At 40.5% G+C, this 23,954-nt stretch overlaps 1 protein-coding gene across 2 annotated transcripts in view; it reads right to left on the bottom strand.

Annotated features, from left to right (window-relative positions):
- Positions 1 to 23,954, bottom strand: part of LOC126162747 (torsin-1B-like) — an 88,221-nt gene that overhangs the window by 10,337 nt on the left and 53,930 nt on the right. For both annotated transcript variants that reach the window (XM_049919426.1, XM_049919427.1), the window contains one exon: positions 9,608 to 9,755. In XM_049919426.1, the coding sequence (XP_049775383.1) occupies positions 9,608 to 9,755 (148 nt within the window). The remainder of the gene's footprint in view (positions 1 to 9,607; positions 9,756 to 23,954) is intronic.

Genomic DNA, 23,954 nt, shown 5'->3' with positions numbered 1-23,954 from the left:
TGTAAAACATTAAAAGATCTTGCATTATGTCATAAAAGAAACAAGACATCAGAGGATACTCAAAGAGCATGGGAATTTTGTGAACCATACTAAAATGCATAATTCGGCTTAAAGTGCACATTCGTATGTCCGGATTCGGATGTAAATTTTCTTGGAGTACCAGTACTGTATTATCTCACGTTTGGTTCTTTATTATGGCATAGTCACATATGTGCTAGAAGATGAAAACGTGCACTTGAAATGCAGCGATCAGTTGAAACTAGCCAATAGTGTGGAATAAAACAATTCTTTTCGAATAAATTAACTGTCTCAACAGAAAAGGTTAATAAAAGCCAAATTTCTTTAACAAACCAACAAAAATAACTACATTGTTCTGTAAGACAATTAATGCTTGACTGTCAGAAAGGTGGAAATAAAATAAAATCTGAAACTAATAACATACACTCCTGGAAATGGAAAAAAGAACACATTGACACCGGTGTGTCAGACCCACCATACTTGCTCCGGACACTGCGAGAGGGCTGTACAAGCAATGATCGCATGCACGGCACAGCAGACACACCAGGAACCGCAGTGTTGGCCGTCGAATGGCGCTAGCTGTGCAGCATTTGTGCACCGCCGCCGTCAGTGTCAGCCAGTTTGCCGTGGCATACGGAGCTCCATCGCAGTCTTTAACACTGGTAGCATGCCGCGACAGCGTGGACGTGTACCGTATGTGCAGTTGACGGACTTTGAGCGAGGGCGTATAGTGGGCATGCGGGAGGCCGGGTGGATGTACCGCCGAATTGCTCAACACGTGGGGCGTGAGGTCTCCACAGTACATCGATGTTGTCGCCAGTGGTCGGCGGAAGGTGCACGTGCCCGTCGACCTGGCACCGGACCGCAGCGATGCACGGATGCACGCCAAGACCGTAGGATCCTACGCAGTGCCGTAGGGGACCGCACCGCCACTTCCCAGCAAATTAGGGACACTGTTGCTCCTGGGGTATCAGCGAGGACCATTTGCAACCGTCTCCATGAAGCTGGGCTACGGTCCCGCACACCGTTAGGTCGTCTTCCGCTCACGCCCCAACATCGTGCAGCCCGCCTCCAGTGGTGTCGCGACAGGCGTGAATAGAGGGACGAATGGAGACGTGTCATCTTCAGCGATGAGAGTCGCTTCTGCCTTGGTGCCAATGATGGTCGTATGCGTGTTTGGCGCCGTGCAGGTGAGCGCCACAATCAGGACTGCATACGACCGAGGCACACAGGGCCAACACCCGGCATCATGGTGTGGGGAGCGATCTCCTACACTGGCCGTACACCACTGGTGATCGTCGAGGGGACACTGAATAGTCCACGGTACATCCAAACCGTCATCGAACCCATCGTTCTACCATTCCTAGACCGGCAAGGGAACTTGCTGTTCCAACAGGACAATGCACGTCCGCATGTATCCCGTGCCACCCAACGTGCTCTAGAAGGTGTAAGTCAACTACCCTGGCCAGCAAGATCTCCGGATCTGTCCCTCATTGAGCATGTTTGGGACTGGATGAAGCGTCGTCTCACGCGGTCTGCACGTCCAGCACGAACGCTGGTCCAACTGAGGCGCCAGGTGGAAATGGCATGGCAAGCCGTTCCACAGGACTACATCCAGCATCTCTACGATCGTCTCCATGGGAGAATAGCAGCCTGCATTGCTGCGAAAGGTGGATATACACTGTACTAGTGTCGACATTGTGCATGCTCTGTTGCCTGTGTCTATGTGCCTGTGGTTCTGTCAGTGTGATCATGTGATGTATCTGACCCCAGGAATGTGTCAATAAAGTTTCCCCTTCCTGGGACAATGAATTCACGGTGTTCTTATTTCAATTTCCAGGAGTGTATTTTAGCCTTCTGTAATTATGTGAAAGTATTTTAATGTACTTGATAGCTTCCGGCCACAGAAATCTGCTTTGTTTCCATTTGACGTGAGAGCAATAAACGAAAAGGAGACAGCAAAATCACTTAATGTAAACACAGGTCATGTGGAGACTACCACCTCCCCACTACACCTAAAGACTGTTCTGTGCTTCAGGTCCAGATCTACGATATTTCCGAACCAGGGCAATATTAGATGGTGGCACTCCCCCTCCCTTCAGTATTTGAGGTTGTACGTCAAAAATTTAAAAAAAGTCGACTTTTCAAAAATATCTTCATTTTGCAGCACACATCTTTCTGAAGAGTCTGATACATAAAACCTATATGTTCAAGGGAATGTAAGACATTCTATTTGGTTGTAAGTGTGCGAAAGTGCAGTGCTACGCCTCTTCACACAGCATTCCTCCATCACATGTCTTTGTATTTTGCTCTGTGGAATTCCAAGCTGTAATATTTTGTAATGCGTGCTATCAAACTACATTCAGGACAGTGGAAATTATATTATCCTGTGGTGCCTCTCCTGCTCCCAGTCGGCCAGTCTGACATCCTGCCCCTCTTAAAAAAAAACTCGCAATTAATACTGGATGGGATTATTTGTAACCGGCAGAACAAGAACTCTTCAGAAAATTTGCAGTCTTTACTGCTTATTAGCTAATAACTTGCTGTTTTGTGTGACATAAAATTAAGTATAAGATACATAAAACGGGTAAAGACAAGAGACAAGGAAGATAGTACACATTTCTTCAATCCTTATGTCCTAGCATTTTTTCTCTCTAATCTTGCCACAGCTTTATATGGCATACTTTCCTTTCTGTGGAAAAATCTATTACCTCATCAAAGTTCGTCAACGATTAGCTACATGAAAAAACGAAATGTCGTCGTCTAATACTAGAAAAGCTGTTAATACAAATAATACGTAAGACTGGTGTGGTTTCTCGATCTGATTACATGTATTTTGTCACTGTCTGCTAAATGAAACAAAATAGGCCTGCCTAATATTGCAGCAATTGTTACACACACCAAATAAACGAGACTGTTTTGGCACAAATGGTCATTTTTATAACACAACAGAATATAATTCACGAAGTACCAATATAAAATGCCTATTAGGCCAACTACAAGCTAAAAGTTTTATGTCAGGAAATAGCTTCACATTTCATTCATACTCTCTAGCTCCTGATGCACGAGATCGAAGAGTAGTAGTACGAAACTTTTACATAAATTTGGAATCGCCATATTCTTCCATAATTTGTGAGAGTCCCGTTTCTTCCTCTTTCTTGTTCTAACAACAATATTGTCATCACTAATTCTGTAACTATTCCTGCCAGTGTCAATGCTTATTCTCTGGTTAACTTACTAACTGCCACAACCACCGGTTTAGTTATCCTGAGTTTATTCTCCCGTTAGGTGTTATTACGTGTTCATACAACACGTTTTCTGCGCTATTCACAGAATAGAATTTCAGCGGCTGCTAGCCGGGGACTGTATAACTAGCCCTTAGTAGTGTATTGGTCTGGCCAAAAATTTTATGTCAAAATTTCATTTTCTTGGATACACGGAGATGATAAAACATAATCTTTGTTATCTGTTATTCCTGTTAGTCTTTTATTTCCACTCAGGTTGTCTAGATCTATGGATTTTGCTAGTAATTATAACAACGCTGATCATTTGCAAACCCAGTCAACCACATAAACAGAGAATGTCATTCACCCGTTCAGCTTTATTCGACACAGCTCGTATAGCCCCATCTCCTTTTGTCTGCAGGGAAGTTTATTTCTAGATGTGATGGGGATTCACCTGGCAGAGACATCACATACACTACGCATGCAATCAAAAATCAACTAACAATTCATTCAGAAATCAACTTAGAATTTGTTCAAACATCAACAGGAATGCATTTCAAAATCATATGAATAATTGATAGCTGGATGCTAGGCACTTTGTGAAACAAGGTCTTTTCCTCAATACTATGCATTTGGTGCACCGCCCTGCCCCTCCCCCCAAATGAAATTGCCGGCCGGGACAGATACCCCAGTTTGCCCCCATCCCCTAGTTCTGGGCCTGTTGCGCATATGTGAATCTGGCAGCTTAGGCATACCAGTAAAATTTTTCCAGACAGCATCTGGCTGCCTGCTGCTATTGCTCATACAACTAACTGCCACACTTCTGTCGCCAGAAGCGGGAGAAGGTACTACTCATACGCAGCTCAACTGTGCACGCGTGTGAGCTCACTCGCAACCACTCAAACAAATCTGATGTAAGCAGTTGTGATATCACGCTCATCGGAGGCAATTTGTTGTTATGAAGCATTGCATAGTCTTCCTAAAGCCTTTGACACATTTTGTTGTTGCCAGACATTTGTATGAGCACTGATTTGTTGTTGTATATGGCACATTTCCTTTGTAACTTAAGCCCCCCCCCCCCCTCCCACCTCTCTCGTTCATGTTTTATTGCTGCAATATTATTCTGCAGTAGCAAGATACAGTACTTACCAGTCAAAGTTACAAAAATTTAACTGAAAACTAAAACAATGAAAAATTCCTGGAATTCTAAAAAGCTCCCGGATCAAAAAATTCCTGGGTTTTTCCCAGATCTCCCGGGTCGTATACACCCTGCTCTCAGGCCTCCTGCTCTGCGCAGTGTGCTGGCCGCAATGGACTTCCATGCACCTCCTGTTCTCCAGTTCTCCAGACTTGCAAGTTTCGTCGCAAGACCTGGCCACGCATAGTCTTGCTGTCTTTGCTATGAGGATACAGCCATGGCCAGCCTCCCCTCCATGTGTGGCACAATAAATCTACAGGCAATGAGGTCCCCACCTACATTCCCTACCAACAGGCACCACCATGCTCCCACATGTAACACTGCACACGTCCACGCATGCACTGCAGCTTTCCTCACCTGTGGCTGCCATCACAATTGGACATCGGCCTGCATCTCAGTGTGGTGTTGCTCCACCTCTTCCCCAGTAATATGCTGACATTTCTGGACGGGTCTCCCGTTTTCCTTTTATGCCTCTTTGATGCATGTTTTCCTCTGTGCCTTCTTCATTAACTGGATTTCCTCCTCTTTCAGTGCCTTTATCTTCATATCTTCCAATTCATTTCTTCCTTGAGCATAAATGCTTCTTCTTCTCTTGACACATCTGTGCCATGGATCACTTCTCCATTGTTCAAGCTCCTTGCATGCTCATCCCCATTCCCCACGTTTTGGTGCCTGTATCACACCCAGCATCCCTGGCCCCCCTCTCCACCTTCTGTTCATCTCCTCCTTCCCTCCAGCGATCTGTACTCAATGGCTTCGCCTTCCATTTTTAAGGGGGGGAGGGGCTGTAGTATCTGGCCCTCTGCCTGGCAATGTACACCACAGAACATACATGTGGCTATGGAGTTGCCATACACTCAGCATTCCACCACAGTCAGACACACGCGGCTATCCCAACTCTTGTCGTACACGCCACTCTGTGTACATGCCAGATGACAACGGCAACATGTACAGCTGTGTACATGCGAGAGGACAACAGCAACATTAACATCCCTCTGCATACACGCCAGACTAAAGCAGAATCGATGAGACGAACCAGCTTCACCTGCCAGCAATGCACGCAGCCGACTGCAGTGCTGCAAATGCAACACTACATTTCATCCGGACAGAATGGGACACGGGTCCACACTTCATGTGATCCTCACAGAAATCCTTCTGCCAGAGTACTTAAGATGAAGCATGACAGCTAGCACAGCACTCACTCCAAGCTCAATGCTGGCTGTCCCTTGCAACTGATCCACTGGAAGCAATCTTCAGCAACAGTCCTCTGTGCTATCCTGCTCTCCAACTGGACCCGTGAAATTACAACCAATATTCCTAACTTCTCAGTTCACTGCAGAATCCTTGAACATGTTCTCAGTTCAAACATAATAAAGTTTCTGGAGACTGAGAAACTTTTGTCCATGAATCAGTGTAGTTTTAGAAACCATCACTCACATGCAGCTCAGCTTGTCCTTTTCTCAAATGATATCCTGCAAACTATGGATGAAAGGCAATAGGCAGATTCCATATTTTTAGATTTCCAGAAAGCATCTGACATGGTGCCCCACTGCATGCTGTTATCAGAGGTATGAGCATACGGAATAAGTTCACAGGTGTGTGAGTGTTTTGAAGACTTCTTAAGTGATACAACCCAGAATGTTGTCCTTGATGGTGAATGTTCATCAGAGACAAGGGTATTGTCAGGAGTGCCCCAGGGAAGTCTGATGGGACTGTTGTTGTCCTGGGGACAGGGTGGGCAGCAATCTATAGTTGTTTTTTGATGATGCTGTGGTGTACGCCAGGGTGTCAAAGTGGAGTTACTGTAGGAAGATACAAGATTACTTAGACAAAATTTCTATTTGATGTGATGAATAGCAGTTCGCACTAAATGTGGAAACATGTAAGTTAATGCAGATGAGTAGAAAGAACAAAACCTCTAATGTTCGGTTACAGTGTTACTAGTGTCCTGCCAGACACAGTCAAGTCATTTAAATATCAGGGTGTACAGTGCAAGGCAATACAAAATGGAATGAGCATGTGAGGACTGTGGTAGGGTAGGTGAATGGTCGGCTTCAGTTTACTGGGAGAATTTTAGAATAGAGGAAAGAGGAGACCGCATATAGGATCCTGGTGCAACTGACTCTTGAATACTGCTGGGTGCAACCTATTCTTGAATACTGCTGCTGTGTTTGGGATCTGTACCAGGTCAGACTGAAGGATGACATCAGAGCAATAGAGAGGCAGGCCACCAGATCTGTTACCAGTAGGCTTCAACAACATGCCAAGTGTTACACAGATGCTTCTGGAATTCAAATGGGAATCCCTGGAGGGAAGGCGATGTTCTTTTCGAGAAACACTATTGAGAAAATTTAGAAAACTGCCATTTTAAGCTGACTGCTGAATGATTCCACTGCTGCCATCATACATTGCACATAAAAACACAAAGATAAAATTCAAGAAATTTGGGCTCATACGGAAGCATACAGTCATTTTTCCCTCACTCTATCTGCGAGTGGAATAGGAAAGGAAATGACTAAGAGTGGTGGTACAGGGTATTCTCCGCCACGCACTGTTCGGTGGCTTGTGGATGTAGATGTCATTGATCCAGCGCAGCTCAGGACTGTGACCAACATCTATCTGCCTACACCCAAACAAGAGCTGTTCACCGGCTGGATAACCATGTAAGACAGCCACAGGACACTAACAAGACACCAACCTAGGACACTCCTTTGGACTATAGTGAGAACTGTCAAGACATGCCCTTGGCACTTCTTTAAGAGCAGACCAAGACATGGAATATGCACAAACTCTCTCCCATCCTCCAATCCACATGACAGTGCTCAGATCCTTTCCTTAAGTAATTAAACATATTCTGTTCCTTTTTTGCCTCCTTACAAGCATGTGTGTTGCTATGTCACACAAGTTATGGTACATTTTCACAATCTACCATTGCATTGTCACTTTTCTACCTGCAACGGCTCTTATCTTCTTCAACACAGAGATAATTTGTTGGTCTATTGCTTATTTTCCTCACTTCTCTCTTTAGTTTCAACTTCTGTTTCCTTGATATTGTACTCTGTCTGGATTACTAACCCCTCTGAACTTGTAATCTCACTGTCACATTCATCTTCATACCTGCACATAGACCTGGCTGCATTTTAATGATGTTTTGGATCCTGAATTAAGAACGTTTTCTCCTTTCTACCATACAAAAGCAAAAATACTGTACTCTTGACGTAACAGAGCAATAAGGATTACTCTACTTGTTCTTATTCACTTACAATTTTTATGGCTTCTCTTCATTACTAACGGATATATTATATGTATACTAAGTTACCAAATTCATATTCATGCAGTATTTCACTAAATTTTATTATTCAGTCTGCTGATGAAATAGCACATTTTGTAATGACCAAATCATAAAGGATTGTCCAAAAAAAGAAAAATCATGTAAGTATGAATATTAGCAGTAAGCCTTATAACTTCGATGGAGACATACAATGCAAGCCGTTTTCATCAGTTCAGTGCATTGAGAAAACACTGATTTTACATGCACTGAATGTAAACTGGAGGTAAAAGGTAACAGTCATGTACCATCTAAAAATAAACGGGCCCAAATGCCGTATATAGAGCCCTCAAGTGTCGAGCACTACAGTCACTTTCATGTTTATGTGTAAATGAACCTAAGTGTTCAACTAGAGAAACAGAATCTGACACTGTGTATACCCAAATCCTAATAAAGTTACAGGCTGGTGTAGCCATTCATTTAGGTAACTGAGCAGAGAACCTCTTAAGCTTCATCTATGTTTTACACTTACTGAAGTTATAAACAAGTGTCTGTTCTCCTCTGCTTGTTCATTGCAACACTTGACGAAGCATTAAAAAGCAGGCCAGTAAGCCAACACAAAGTTACATTTCCTTATCACTACCATATCTACACCCTTAGCCTGGCATTCGAGTCATTCTGCATTGTATCCAACCACAAAGGCCTGAAAAATCGCAGCTTCATCCATTGCCATCTCACTCATAAAGGTAGCCACTTGCATGCCAAGAGATGGGTGACCTCATATCCCCCACCACTACTGATTTGAGTGTGAGTTTCTTAATAAGTGTATTGTGACTTACGTTGAGTGACGACATTTTTTTTTTCCCTTTTTTTCAAAAAAGTTCATGAATTACCATATCCATGAACTCCACAAAATTCCACCTCTTTTTGTTTATTTCTAGACTGGCGTAGCTTATATGAAACCTCTTGTTCTCCTCTTCCAAGCAAATGTTTTACTTTTTCTCAAAAACTAATACTTCAAAAATTATTCTTATTCAAAATGTTCGTTTTACAGAATGTTCCAATCTTATTATTTTGTAGTCCTAACTTTTATGTTTCCAAAGTGTACACCTTAAACTGAAATAATCTGTCAGTTTATCAATTATTTCGATTGGAAAATATCACTATCTATGAAATTCTTGGTTAACTTTGGGAATGCTTGTGCATATTAAAGCCTTGCTCCCACAAGATAGTACTGATTATGTTGCTATTTTCTAATTATACTGCTTTTAGTTTAAAAAAATTACATCACTGTCCATTGTATCTTCCATTTTTTCTGTCTTTTATGCTAATACCCAAAACATAATAGTCATGCATTTTACTGTTTTGTAATTTCTGTAATATGCATGCTTTAAATAGACATTCCACACAAAGCCTCATGGGATCAATGACCAGTAGTTAAAAAGTGAAACTATTACATCATTTTTGTGTGAAAAATTCTGTCAAACCACTCGTTGTATGAGTAACTTATGGATTCATGTACTGAAAACTGGATCCTAAAAAGAACAAGCTGATCATCTGAACTGCTTATTAAAAATAAACATGACTGAAAAAAGGAAAAGAAAAGGAATTTTAGTATGTCACAGTTAACAGTTTGGATAACCTAGCAATTATTGTAAGAAGATTCGACTCGTGGGTTTTAATGAGACTAAAGAGGCACCAGACAAGTTATTAAGGGTACATTTTAAGTTCAAAATACAGCATCTACCTGTAAAAGTTTTGATGTCAAGGCTAAGGTTTTGGTCTAGTTAGGCAACTACAATCATTTAACATTAACATTTAGCAAATATCATATATTATATACACTACAATCACATCCATAATGAAGGTAAGCATTATACATTTTTAAAGAAGACTCACTCTAAATCACTGTTCGAAGGTGGTTGAGAGGTCTTGCTTCCAAATGCATCACGGATACATTTCTTTACATGTTCCTCTTCTAATGGGAGGAATGGTACATAATGATCAATCACATTGCCAGCAATAGTATCACTTCCATGAAGGCCACCTATATACAAGATAAATCAAACACAAGTGAATTAATAGTAGTCACAACAAAGACATCATCAAAAAAGCCTTCACTCTGACACTGACGGTCTTCTTGGTTATTGTAAGTTTTTTATGACACTGTGTGTGTGTGTGTGTGTGTGTGTGTGTGTGTGTGTGTAGGGGGAGGAAGGTTAGGGTGGTAACCATGTGGCGTGGGAATCTGCCAAAATTGCACTACGCATGAACAAAAGTAAAAGTATTTCGCTGTTGTGCCCAACTTGTTGCACAAAATCACCCACTTCAAACTGCATGTTAACGAATAACACAGGTACCTCCAGAATTGACAACCATTCATGTAAGATCCTGAGCACATATGTTCCTCACTGGCTTCCCTCAACTCTGCCATATAACTGCCAATTTAACAAAAATGTTCCACCATTTAAAATCAAATAAACAAGTTACAAATTGTGAAAGTAGAGCCTGTCTTTGCTGGCCCTTCTGAGACCTTGTAATACAATGTGATAATCTAGATTAAAATACAAAACACATGGACATGCACTAATAAATATACAAAAATATATTGGAAAACATGGGTGAGGTGTCAGAACCATTTCTGATCAAAACCGGTGTTCAGCAGGGTAACTGTCTTCCTCCTATCTTTTTTAATCTTGTTTTGGACACAGTCATCTGAGAGTGGGGAAATAAGACTATTGGAGTGTCAAACAGAGGTAAGTCCATGATAGAGCAACAACAATATTCAATATTATGAAAGAGATAGATTGTTTCTCATCATATAGAGATGTTTCCAGCCACTGTGCTTTAGAAACCCATACAACTTGGAAGACCTAAAAATGACGCCCAAATTCCATGCCTAACTCTGGCAGGTGATCTGGCAATACTAACAGATGACAAGGAACAATTAAACAGAAAAAATCTATTACGAAATGTGCCACACGAGTTGGCCTCCAAATATCTTTCCAAAACATCAAGTACATCTATTCAAAACACCCTACACAAAAACTGATCACAAAATGTGGATAAATCAGGAGAGTTCCATACTTGAAGTAGTTAGGTGAAATCGTTAAACCTACAGGGGGAGAGAAAAAGGCACAGAAAATTTGGATGCAAAAACATAGGAAAATCTACAGTAAAATCTACATTTACAATAAAAATGTATGTCCACATGCACCAAAATCAGCCGCTATAACGCAGTAATCAAGGCTGAAGTCTTTAATACTAGCAAAATGCTCTCCACAGAAAAGGTGATATGGAAGATATCTTATGAGAAGAAAGCAACATTCTAAGAAAGGTATTTGACCCCATATGTACAGAAGACTGATAGACTAAAACCCCGAAAAACTATCGAATCTCACAGTAGACATAAGAAAATGAAGACTGAAATTTTATGAGCATATCAACATGCTCCTAACAACAAGACTCAGTCATGAAATTACGATGTATTTAGAGCAACTCAAAACCGTACCCTGGATCCAGCAGGTCAAAAAGGATTTAGGACAGACTCATATCAATAGTAGGTAATGTAAACCTTTTAACTTCATTTTGTTAAATTTTGCAAGTGAAGCAAAAACTGTTTTTTTAAAAAATAATATAAAGTGATATAGAAAATTGCTACATTGTAATAGTAAAGTAGAAGCCTAATTACTGACAGATTTGAGAAATCCATGCACCTTCAAATCTATTTTTGATTATGGCATTATTAGTTACTGGAATTACGAGTTTTCACAGACAGATGAAGTTACAACGTTTTCACAGCCTGCCATCAATATAACTCCATCAGATATTTTTTAACAGAAACTTATACACATAAAAAACCAACAAATGGGAAGTACTGTCAGAGAATGAAGTCTCCACCAGATCAGGAATAAAGTGGAGAAGGAAGAAAAAGAATCTACAGAGAAAAACTGAGAGCCATTTGAAATCTCTGAAGATTGAAACATAATAGCTCTGCATGATCTGACATGGTCCAATGTACCTAATAATAATAACAATAATAATTTTCTTCTCTGATTGTCAGAAATAAGTGGCTTTGGTCACAGCCTTAGCACTGTGATCGCCACACCTAGAGATGAAATATTTTGGAATTTTCATGACGACATCGACATCTTGCCCAAGAACAACTACTCCATCTGGTAAACCTCAAGCAACACATACTAATACTTCACTGAAAGGTTTAGTGGCAACTAATTTCTCTCATTGTTATGAACATTTTAGTATATTTGATTGCATACGGTACTGTATATATTAAACCATAGTTCTGATTTTATGAATATAACATTTTACCATATTTTGTTGTCTTGACACAGGCCACCATTAAATACTACATGAAAAGTGGAAGCACCATTGAAGAGATTTTCTCCCTGTTCACACCAGGTAGAAACCCGGAGTACTGGTTTCTTTCTACCAGCAGCATGTGCCTGCTTGCCCAGCACACCCATATCCTCTGCGTTTGATTATTCCACATTTATGTTTCAGCTACACTGGCCTACCCCGTTCATTTGAGATCTCTGATACCTATTCTTATGGCTGCCAATCAGACAGCAGTGGGCATAATCTTAAAGGTTTGCAGATACCTAAAATCTGCTTTATTGGCACACGTTGACTGTGTTGTCAAGACTGTGCAATCTGTGAAGCAAGTTCCTACAAAAATTTGAGGCCCACTAACTATAAAATATAAGTCATTAACATTAGGTAAGCCTCCTTTACCACTATAGGGTTAAAAAAAAAAAAAAAAAAAAAAACAGCTAAGGCAAGCATCAGCGTTGACATTACAGCAAACAGGTTATGGTACTACAAAAAAGTTTATCATCACAACATGTTATGTGGAGCACAGTCTGAAAAGATCTCAGCCTGGCAGTGAAAATGACAATTTACGCTTTCAAAGAAGTTTCATTTTTCAACATAATCTCCTCTAATATCAATACATTTCACCCAGTGGTGTTACAATGCCATTATCCCCTTCCCACTGGCTTCTTGACTGGACAAAAAGTGCTGACTAGTGAGGAATTTCTTCAGTTTTGAGAATAGATGGAAGTCTAAGGGAGCCAAATCTGGGGAATAGGGTGGATGTTCCAGCACTTCATAGTGCAGATAACTCAGTTTCCCCATTTGTGGGCAGATGCATGGTTCTGCTGGAGATGATTTTTTCCTTCATAAGCCAGGTCTGTTTTCATGACTGCTCGAGTCCATTTTACTTAAAAGATAAGAGTAGTAACCTCTAGTTATGGTTTTATCTTTTTCACATCAGACAAAAAATTCCTTTTGCATCCCCAAACACCAATGCCATGATCTTCCCTGCCAATGGTACCACCCCTGCCTTCTTTGGAGCTGAAGAACCAGCTTCTATCCACTGCACAGAGAGCTGTTTGGATTCAGATGAGTTATTGCGAATCAATGTTTCATCCACTGTCACGTATTGATGCAACAAGTCACTTCTGTTTTTCTTGAAACACACCTTTCAGAAAGTGTTGTACAAATGTGTTTGTGATCTGTAGTGAACACGTGTGGCACCCACATTCCACAAAGCTTTCTCATGTTCAGTTCCTGGTGCAAGATGACCAACATGTTCCTTTTTCTAGAACATTATAAATTTTACACACATTTATATGCCAATCTTCCAAAATCATATCATGCACTCAGTCAATGATTTCTAGTGTGCTTGCACTTTTTGCACATCCTTGGTGTGGACCATCTGAGACATTTCCATGGCATGTTTAAAATTGGCCACCCACTTCTTCATATTGGAAATTAAAGGTGTAGAGCTGCCATAAAGATTTACAAGCCTTAAACTAATTCTGGGTAGTGTTAAACCTTCTTTTATGAAGAATTTAATCACTGCACAGAACTCAATTTTTTTTCCATTTTTCAACTCCATTCGCACCACAACTTCTTCCTACAGCCCACTGCTGATGAGGGAGGATTAAAATACCAAAAGAGAAAGAAGTTGTATTAACTAACAACAACTTGCCAAAAGTCATACAATCTCAACTGACCACTGAGTCACACATATCCATTTGCTATGGTAACAAAAGGCAGATGGACACAAGGCACGTATGTCATCATTCGAATATCAATAGATGTTTAAAATCTCAACCAGGCTACTGGTTTTTCAAAATAAAAAGTAAAGAGGTCATGAAGATCTGCTTCAACTTTAGCCAATGATTTCCCTTCACTCCACGTCTATTCCTGTGTACAAGCACGCTTGCTGTCAAAAATACTTAATGGATTTATACTGTGTTGACAAGGAGTAAATTCAACAAAAACAAAGCAATAACACACAATTTGAATGACTGCTGGACAGACCTCCAACACATTTTGCACAAATGAAGAGAGACAACAACACATTTTTCACAAAAGCTGACAATGGGATTTGTCAAAGGCTCCACTGCCACTAATACTACCATGATGCACCACAAATCTCATTATCCTTTTGCATACTCCTTGTGTCTATAATAAGGCAAGGATGAAACAATAGGCTAGAAAATTTCAAGCAACATGCTCTGAATATTTTAATAATAATCAGATCCTTTAGAGTTCTAGTAAAAATACCAGATGTAATGCTATCACACCAGGTTTACATCAGCTAAGAGGCACAGTAACTTAGCAATTCTATTAATGCTATAGTTCAATTCTTTTATCTTGGCGGCTCGCGCATGCCCGCCCAGACGCGGGAGATTGCTGTGTTCCCAGTTGCACACGACGCACGCGCCAAGAGAAGCAGCGCCATTGTATAGCATAGTTCGCAAGCTTACGTTTAGGGGGGAGCGCGCGGTTTATGAAGTAAAGCCACCACGGCTGCATTAACCCTTTCGCTGCTACACAGACGTGCTCCCCGCGATTTTGTCACTGCACTGCTCGCCTGTGGAGACACATGGTGTTCCGACTGCTTTGACACTCTTATCATTCGATTCCACAAAAACTATTTGGCCCAAAAATTAGATTTTCACACATCTTCTTGACTGATACCTTCCCACCATAAATCACTTGATTTTGTTTCGATGTTTAACGCAGTTATTATGAAGCATTAAATATGGTAAACTATTGCACGAAATTTCAAAGAGTTTGCAGAGTTAAAAGTCCATAGCGTATACTTTCCGTATGGTCAATTTTAGTTGCCACAATGTTGAGAATGAAATGTGGACAAGATACCTAAATTTCATATAAAATTTACTGTATAACAACATCTCATTTAATTTAAGTACCACATAGGTGTCATACGTAATATTGAGAAATATTCCATCTTTCGCGACTGTAACAAAAGTTTTATTTACACCAGGCACGTTTGGCTTTATTTTAAAGCAAAGTCTTCAAAATTTCGTGCAATGGTTTACTACATCTAATGCTGCACAATAACTGCGTTGAACATCAAAACAATATTAAGTCATTTATGGGAGGAAGGTATCAGTCAAGAAGACGTGTTAAAATCAAATTTTTGGGCCCAATAGTTTTTGTGAAATCCAATGACAAGTGTGTCAAAGCATTGGGAACACCATGTGTCTGCACAGGCGAGCAGTGCAGTGATGACAAAATCGCGCACAGCACGGAATGCGGGGAGCACGTGTCGGCAGCAGCGAAAGGGTTAATGAAGAGACAAAGCACTACAAATTTCAAAAAATTGTATTCAAACGAATAAAATTCGTGAAGTAAGGCACTTCAATATTGTTTTTAAATAAAGAAAATGTTAGGCACCGCACAAGGTTTGAACTCATAACCTTGCGCTTATCAGCCCAACACCTTAACCGATACGCTAACGCAACTCATCTGACAACAAAACTCCAGAGGATTGTAACACATCATGCAAAATACTGACAAACACTGTTGGTGTGACCATGAATTACTCACGCTTCGTCGAAGTACAACAGGAAATAAACAATTACCGCTGTTCTTTATTGCAAAAAAGCAGTTCGTGAGATTGATACAAACACCTTTCCTTGCTATCGCCTGAATTAGGGGTCTTATTGCTTGTTTGGTTTAATTAATTAATAGAATATGAAGCAATTGATATAAAGAATGCTTTTTCCAAACATTCTGTAAAAGAAAGTCTGCTATCAAGACATTGCTTTTGTTCTATTACTTTATTTTTGACTGAATGTTTCTAAAACTGAGGACACTCGTCCGTGCTCTGCACTGCAGTCGAGATCTGGCAACGTCGTTCTCTGTTCATTGACTGACTGCGTTTTGTATCGTCAGATGCGCAGAACGAACCTAAACTCGGCCGCCAACATAAATGATGCGCACTTTAGTGTCACTCATTTTTTATAAAAAGAATTCAAAACTAACACAGACTATCCTTTTCCCAAACATTTCAACTGTCAGGTGTGACAGATGGTCACTATGACAGGCCTGGGAAAAAAAGGGGGATTGAGAGAGAGAGAGAGAGAGAGAGAGAGAGAGAGAGAGAGAGAGAGAGAGACGTGTTTACATTAGACTATCAGGAAAAAGCTATTAACCTACAAGCAGATGCATCAGTTTGCATAACATGGGTGGGCATGTGGTGTACTTTGTACACATATAAGAATAGCTGTGTTTATATTACCACGGGAAACATGTATAACCAAAATCACAGTTTAACCTCAGATTAAATAAGCAACGATAAAATAAACTTATGTTATATGAGCTAAATCACTGTTTAATTATACAATAATCAATTAAACTTCCATTATATCACTCTGTTGCCATTTACAAGTGTTATCCCAAATTAATGATCCACTCGAAGCATTATGCAGCGCAGTTGCATCAAATCCCTGCCAATTATCTTGTAGATAATTGCCTCATTTTGGGACTGTACTGCTAGCTCGGAATCTGGTCATATTCTTGTGCAGATCGTATGTTTTTTTCATCACCTTGCTCACTATTTATTTCGTAGTACTGCTGCTCACTTGGGCATGTGACACCACCACTTATCACCTTGTTAGCTGAAGCAATATGAAGGAATAGGTACATGATCGCAATTGTAAAACAACAATGAAATGGTAAAAGCATGTTATTTGTGACTGGTGCATTTTATACATAGGTGCACACTCCCAAAGGTTAACTCAAATCCAATCCCATGCAGTAGCTAGGATTCCTGTTAAATTTACAACTGGATCACTTGACTTAAGGCTGTAATGAAAACTTGTAAACATGCTTGGACTCTACTTAGCCATGTGGGCAAGTGTATGGGTGTACTGTGCTCAACTGTTTTAAGATTTTCTGATATTTATCCAAGAGTTACTTTTGCACCATACAACAGGTGTTCATAACTTATTCAGCTGATGTCAACAAACTAAGCTAGAGATTAAAACCACGATGCTTGATATAGTGGATTCCTGCATTCTGCATGACTTTTAATGTCAACAGGCCATCCTTCCTTGTCATAACAAATATCTGTTGACCTGTTGATAGTTTTAGATTGAAACTAGTTGAAAATAAAAAATATATACTATAACAGCTTTTCATAGTTCTAAGATTTCTCTTCGGATAATTTAAGATCTGTGGAACACTACCTGCAGAAGTAATTTTGGAAACTGAAAGTAAATAAGTAGTTATACAAGTAAGTATCTAAGTAAGTACAATGCCAATAGTGAATTGTCTAACAGTACATGTCATGAAGGAATCACACTAAAGAAAAATGTTCGGAAACAATGGACACTACAAACAGATGTACAGAAATTTATTTGGTGGAGAATAAAAAATGAGGTGATATAATGATGAAATGGCTTTTTGGACTATACAGTTCATTTATTGCATGTACTTGTGCTCCAACAATCTTTCTCTAAACTGACTAGAGTGTTAATGGAGCACTGCTTTGTCAATACCTCTAGTGTATGGAAGTTGCAAAGTGATTTTTGGAATGATCTGAAGTGACAGTAGAACTTTGCGATTATATTACAGACAGTGATTGGATCTTCCTTGTGCAGCTTTCAGGAAACGAATTAAAATAATCATTGGGGAGACACATTCTTCCCTTAGTTTCCAAATGCACTAGGACCATCTTCAGAATTAAGGTAAAGTACTGTTTGTAGAAACCAATAATATCAAAAATTGAACACAAGTTTCCTTTGTTCAGTTACTGGCCAATTCTCTGCCACAAACAGTGTTGTTGTTGTGGTCTTCAGTCCTGAGACTGGTTTGATGCAGCTCTCCATGCTACTCTATCCTGTGCAAGCTTCTTCATCTCCCAGTACTTCCTGCACAGTACCTTCTGAATCTGCTTAGTGTATTCATCTCTTGGTCTCCCTCTTCGATTTTTACACTCCACGCTGCCCTTCAATGCTAAATTTGTGATCCCTTGATGCCTCAGAACATGTCCTACCAACCGGTCCATTCTTCTTGTCAAGTTGTGCCACAAACTCCTCTTCTCCCCAGTTCTATTCAATACCTCCTCATTAGTTATGTGATCTACCCATCTAATCTTCAGCATTCTTCTCTACCACCACATTTCGAAAGCTTCTATTCTCTTCTTGTCCAGACTATCTATCGTCCATGTTTCACTTCCATATATGGCTACACTCCATACAAATACTTTCAGAAATGACTTCATGACACTTAAATCTATACTCGATGTTAACAAATTTCTCTTCTTCAGAAACACTTCCCTTGCCATTGCCAGTCTACATTTTATATCCTCTCTACTTCGACCATCATCAGTTATTTTGCTCCCCAAATAGCAAAACTCATTTACTACTTTAAGTGTCTCATTTCCTAATCTATTTCCTTCAGCATCACCTGATTTAATTTGACTATATTCCATTATCCTCATTTTGCTTTTGTTGAAGTTCATCTTATGTCCTCCTTTCAAGACACTGTCCATTCCGTTCAACTGCTCTACCAAGTCCTTTGCTGTCTCTGACAGAATTACAACGTCATCAGCGAACCTCAAAGATTTATTTTTTCTATTTGGATTTTAATACCTACTTTTTTTGTCAGGACTGGCTCTCCCAAGGCCGTCAGTAGTTGTAATGGAATGTTGTCTATTCCCGGGCCCTTATTTCGACTCAGGTCTTTCAGTGCTCTGTCAAACTTTTCACGTAGTATCGTATCTCCCATTTCATCTTCATCTACATCCTCTTAAAATTCCCATAATACTATCCTCAAGTACATCGCCCTTGTATAGACCCTGTATATACTCCTTCCATCTTTCTGCTTTCGCTTCTTTGCTTAGAACTGGGTTTCCATCTGAGCTCTTGATATTCATACAAGTGGTTCTCTTTTCTCCAAAGGTCTCTTTAATTTTCCTATAGGCACTATCTATCTTACCCCCCAGTGAGATAAGCCTCTACATCCTTACATTTGTCCTCTAGCCATCCCTGCTTAGCCATTTTGCACTTCCTGTCAATCACATTTTTGAGACGTTTGTATTCCTTTTTGCCTGCTTCATTTACTGCATTTTTATATTTTCTCCTTTCATCAATTAAATTCAATATTTCTTCTGTTACCCAAGGATTTCTACTAGCCCTCGTCTTTTGACCTACTTGATCCTCTGCTGCCTTCACTACTTCATCCCTCAGAGCTACCCATTCTTTTTCTACTTTATTTCTTTCCCCCATTCGTGTCAATTGTTCCCTTATGCTCTCCCAGAAACTCTGTACTACCTCTGGTTCTTTCAGTTTATCCAGGTCCCATCTCCTTAAATTCCCACCTTTTTGCAGTTTCTTCAGTTTTAATCTACAGTTCATAACCAATAGATCGTAGTCAGAGTTCACATCTGCCCCTGGAAATGTTTTACAATTTAAAACCTGGTTCCTAAATCTCTGTCTTACCATTATATAATCTATCTGATACCTTTTAGTATCTCCAGGATTCTTCCATGTATACAACCTTCTTTTATGCTTCTTGAACCAAGTGTTAGCTATGATTAAGTTATGCTCTGTGCAAAATTCTACCAGACGGCTTCCTCTTTCATTTCTTACCTCCAATCCATATTCATCTACTATGTTTCCTTCTCTCCATTTTCCTACTCTCGAATTCCAGTCACCCATGACTATTAAATTTTCGTCTCCTTTCACCACCTGAATAATTTCTTTTATCTCATCATACATTTGATCAATTTCTTCATCATCTGCAGAGCTAGTTGGCATATAAACTTGTACTACTGTAGTAGGCATGGGCTTCGTGTCTATCTTGGCCACAATAATGCGTTCACTATGCTGTTTGTAGTAGCTTACCCGCACGCCTATTTTTTTATTCATTATTAAACCTATGAACCATGGACCTTGCCATTGGTGGGGAGGCTTGCGTGCCTCAGCGATACAGATAGCTGTACCGTAGGTACAACCACAACGGAGGGGTATCTGTTGAGAGGCCAGACAAACATGTGGTTCCTGAAGAGGGGCAGCAGCCTTTTCAGTAGTTGCAAGGGCAACAGTCTGGATGATTGACTGATCTGGCCTTGTAACAATAACCAAACCGGCCTTGCTGTGCTGGTACTGCGAACGGCTGAAAGCAAGGGGAAACTACGGCCGTAATTTTTCCCGAGGGCATGCAGCTTTACTGTATGATTAAATGATGATGGCGTCCTCTTGGGTAAAATATTCCGGGGGTAAAATAGTCCCCCATTCGGATCTCCGGGCGGGGACTACTCAAGAGGATGTCGTTATCAGGAGAAAGAAAACTGGCGTTCTACGGATCGGAGCGTGGAATGTCAGATCCCTTAATCAGGCAGGTAGGTTAGAAAATTTGAAAAGGGAAATGGATAGGTTAACGTTAGATATAGTGGGAATTAGTGAAGTTCGGTGGCAGGAGGAACAAGACTTCTGGTCAGGTGACTACAGGGTTATAAACACAAAGTCAAATAGGGGTAATGCAGGAGTAGGTTTAATAATGAATAGGAAAATAGGAGTGCGGGTAAGCTACTACAAACAGCATAGTGAACGCATTATTGTGGCCAAGATAGATACGAAGCCCACACCTACTGCAGTAGTACAAGTTTATATGCCAACTAGCTCTGCAGATGACGAAGAAATTGAAGAAATGTGCGATGAAATAAAAGAAATTATTCAGATAGTGAAGGGAGACGAAAATTTAATAGTCATGGGTGACTGGAATTCGAGTGTAGGAAAAGGGAGAGAAGAAAACGTAGTAGGTGAATATGGATTGGGGCTAAGAAATGAAAGAGGGAGCCGCCTGGTAGAATTTTGCACAGAGCACAACCTAATCATAGCTAACACTTGGTTTAAGAATCATGATAGAAGGTTGTATACATGGAAGAACCCTGGAGATACTAAAAGGTATCAGATAGATTATATAATGGTAAGACAGAGATTTAGGAACCAGGTTTTAAATTGTAAGACATTTCCAGGGGCAGATGTGGACTCTGACCACAATCTATTGGTTATGACCTGTAGATTAAAACTGAAGAAACTGCAAAAAGGTGGGAATTTAAGGAGATGGGACCTGGATAAACTGAAAGAACCAGAGGTTGTACAGAGTTTCAGGGAGAGCATAAGGGAACAATTGACAGGAATGGGGGAAAGAAATACAGTAGAAGAAGAATGGGTAGCTTTGAGGGACGAAGTAGTGAAGGCAGCAGAGGATCAAGTAGGTCAAAAGACGAGGGCTAGTAGAAATCCTTGGGTAACAGAAGAAATATTGAATTTAATTGATGAAAGGAGAAAATATAAAAATGCAGTAAATGAAGCAGGCAAAAGGGAATACAAACGTCTCAAAAATGAGATCGACAGGAAGTGCAAAATCGCTAAGCAGGGATGGCTAGAGGACAGATGTAAGGATGCAGAGGCTTATCTCACTAGGGGTAAGATAGATACTGCCTACAGGAAAATTAAAGAGACCTTTGGAGATAAGAGAACCACTTGTATGAACATCAAGAGTTCAGATGGAAACCCAGTTCTCAGCAAAGAAGGGAAAGCAGGAAGGTGGAAGGAGTATATAGAGGGTCTATACAAGGGTGATGTACTTGAGGACAATATTATGGAAATGGAAGAGGATGTAGATGAAGATGAAATGGGAGATACGATACTGCGTGAAGAGTTTGACAAAGCACTGAAAGACCTGAGTCAAAACAAGGCCCCTGGAGTAGACAACATTCCATTGGAACTACTGACGGCCTTGGGAGAGCCAGTCCTGACAAAACTCTACCATCTGGTGAGCAAGATGTATGAAACAGGCGAAATACCCTCAGACTTCAAGAAGAATATAATAATTCCAATCCCAAAGAAAGCAGGTGTTGACAGATGTGAAAATTACCGAACAATCAGTTTAATAAGCCACAGCTGCAAAATACTAACGCGAATTCTTTACAGACGAATGGAAAAACTAGTAGAAGCCGACCTCGGGGAAGCTCAGTTTGGTTTCCGTAGAAATACTGGAACACGTGAGGCAATACTGACCTTACGACTTATCTTAGAAGAAAGATTAAGGAAAGGCAAACCTACATTTCTAGCATTTGTAGACTTAGAGAAAGCTTTTGACAATGTTGACTGGAATACACTCTTTCAAATTCTAAAGGTGGCAGGGGTAAAATACAGGGAGCGAAAGGCTATTTACAATTTGTACAGAAACCAGATGGCAGTTATAAGAGTCGAGGGACATGAAAGGGAAGCAGTGGTTAAGAAGGGAGTAAGACAGGGTTGTAGCCTCTCCCCGATGTTATTCAATCTGTATATTGAGCAAGCAGTAAAGGAAACAAAAGAAAAATTCGGAGTAGGTATTAAAATCCATGGAGAAGAAATAAAAACGTTGAGGTTCGCCGATGACATTGTAATTCTGTCAGAGACAGCAAAGGACTTGGAAGAGCAGTTGAACGGAATGGATTGTCTTTTGAAGGGAGGATATAAGATGAACATCAACAAAAACAAAACGAGGATAATGGAATGTAGTCGAATTAAGTCGGGTGATGTTGAGGGTATTAGATTAGGAAATGAGACACTTAAAGTAGTAAAGGAGTTTTGCTATTTGGGGAGCAAAATAACTGATGATGGTCGAAGTAGAGAGGATATAAAATGTAGACTGGCAATGGCAAGGAAAGCGTTTCTGAAGAAGAGAAATTTGTTAACATCGAGTATAGATTTAAGTGTCAGGAAGTCATTTCTGAAAGTATTTGTATGGAGTGTAGCCATGTATGGAAGTGAAACATGGACGGTAAATAGTTTGGATAAGAAGAGAATAGAAGCTTTCGAAATGTGGTGCTACAGAAGAATGCTGAAGATTAGATGGGTAGATCACATAACTAATGAGGAAGTATTGAATAGGATTGGGGAGAAGAGAAGTTTGTGGCACAACTTGACCAGAAGAAGGGATCAGTTGGTAGGACATGTTCTGAGGCATCAAGGGATCACCAATTTAGTATTGGAGGGCAGCGTGGAGGGTAAAAATCGTAGGGGGAGACCAAGAGATGAATACACTAAGCAGATTCAGAAGGATGTAGGTTGCAGTAGGTACTGGGAGATGAAGAAGCTTGCACAGGATAGAGTAGCATGGAGAGCTGCATCAAACCAGTCTCAGGACTGAAGACCATAACAACAACAACATTAAACCTACTCATGCATTACCCCTATTTGATTTTGTATTTATAACCCTGTATTCACTGACCAAAAGTCTTGTTCCTCCTGCCACCGAACTTCACTAATTCCCACTATATCTAACTTTAACCTATCCATTTCCCTTTTTAATTTTTCTAACCTACCTGCTCGATTAAGGGATCTGACATTCCATGCTCCGATCCATAGAACGCCAGTTTTCTTTCTCCTGATAATGACATCCTCCTGAGTAGCCCCGCCCGGAGATCCAAATGGGGAACTATTTTACCTCCGGAATATTTTACCCAAGAGGACGCCATCATCATTTAACCATACAGTAAAGCTGCATGCCCTCGGGAAAAATTACGGCTGTAGTTTCCCCTTGCTTTCAGCCATTCGCAGTACCAGCACAGCAAGGCCATTTTGGTTAGTGTTACAAGGCCAGATCAGTCAATCATCCAGACTGTTGCCCCTGCAACTACTGAAAAGGCTGCTGCCCCTCTTCAGGAACCACACGTTTGTCTGGCCTCTCAACAGATACCCCTCCATTGTGGTTGCACCTACAGTACGGCCATCTGTATCGCTGAGGCAAGCAAGCCTCCCCACCGACGACAAGGTCCATGGTTCATGGAGGGGGCACACAAACAGTGACTGTGGATAAATTCAGCTTACCAGAAAAATTTAATAACTTGGAACCAGTGCAGGTAGAGGTGATATCATGCCATGTAAGAACATACTGATAACAC

Source organism: Schistocerca cancellata, chromosome 2 (genome assembly GCF_023864275.1).
Source record: "Schistocerca cancellata isolate TAMUIC-IGC-003103 chromosome 2, iqSchCanc2.1, whole genome shotgun sequence".
Classification (NCBI taxonomy): domain Eukaryota; kingdom Metazoa; phylum Arthropoda; class Insecta; order Orthoptera; family Acrididae; genus Schistocerca; species Schistocerca cancellata.
This window is presented reverse-complemented; position numbering and strand designations above follow the sequence as displayed.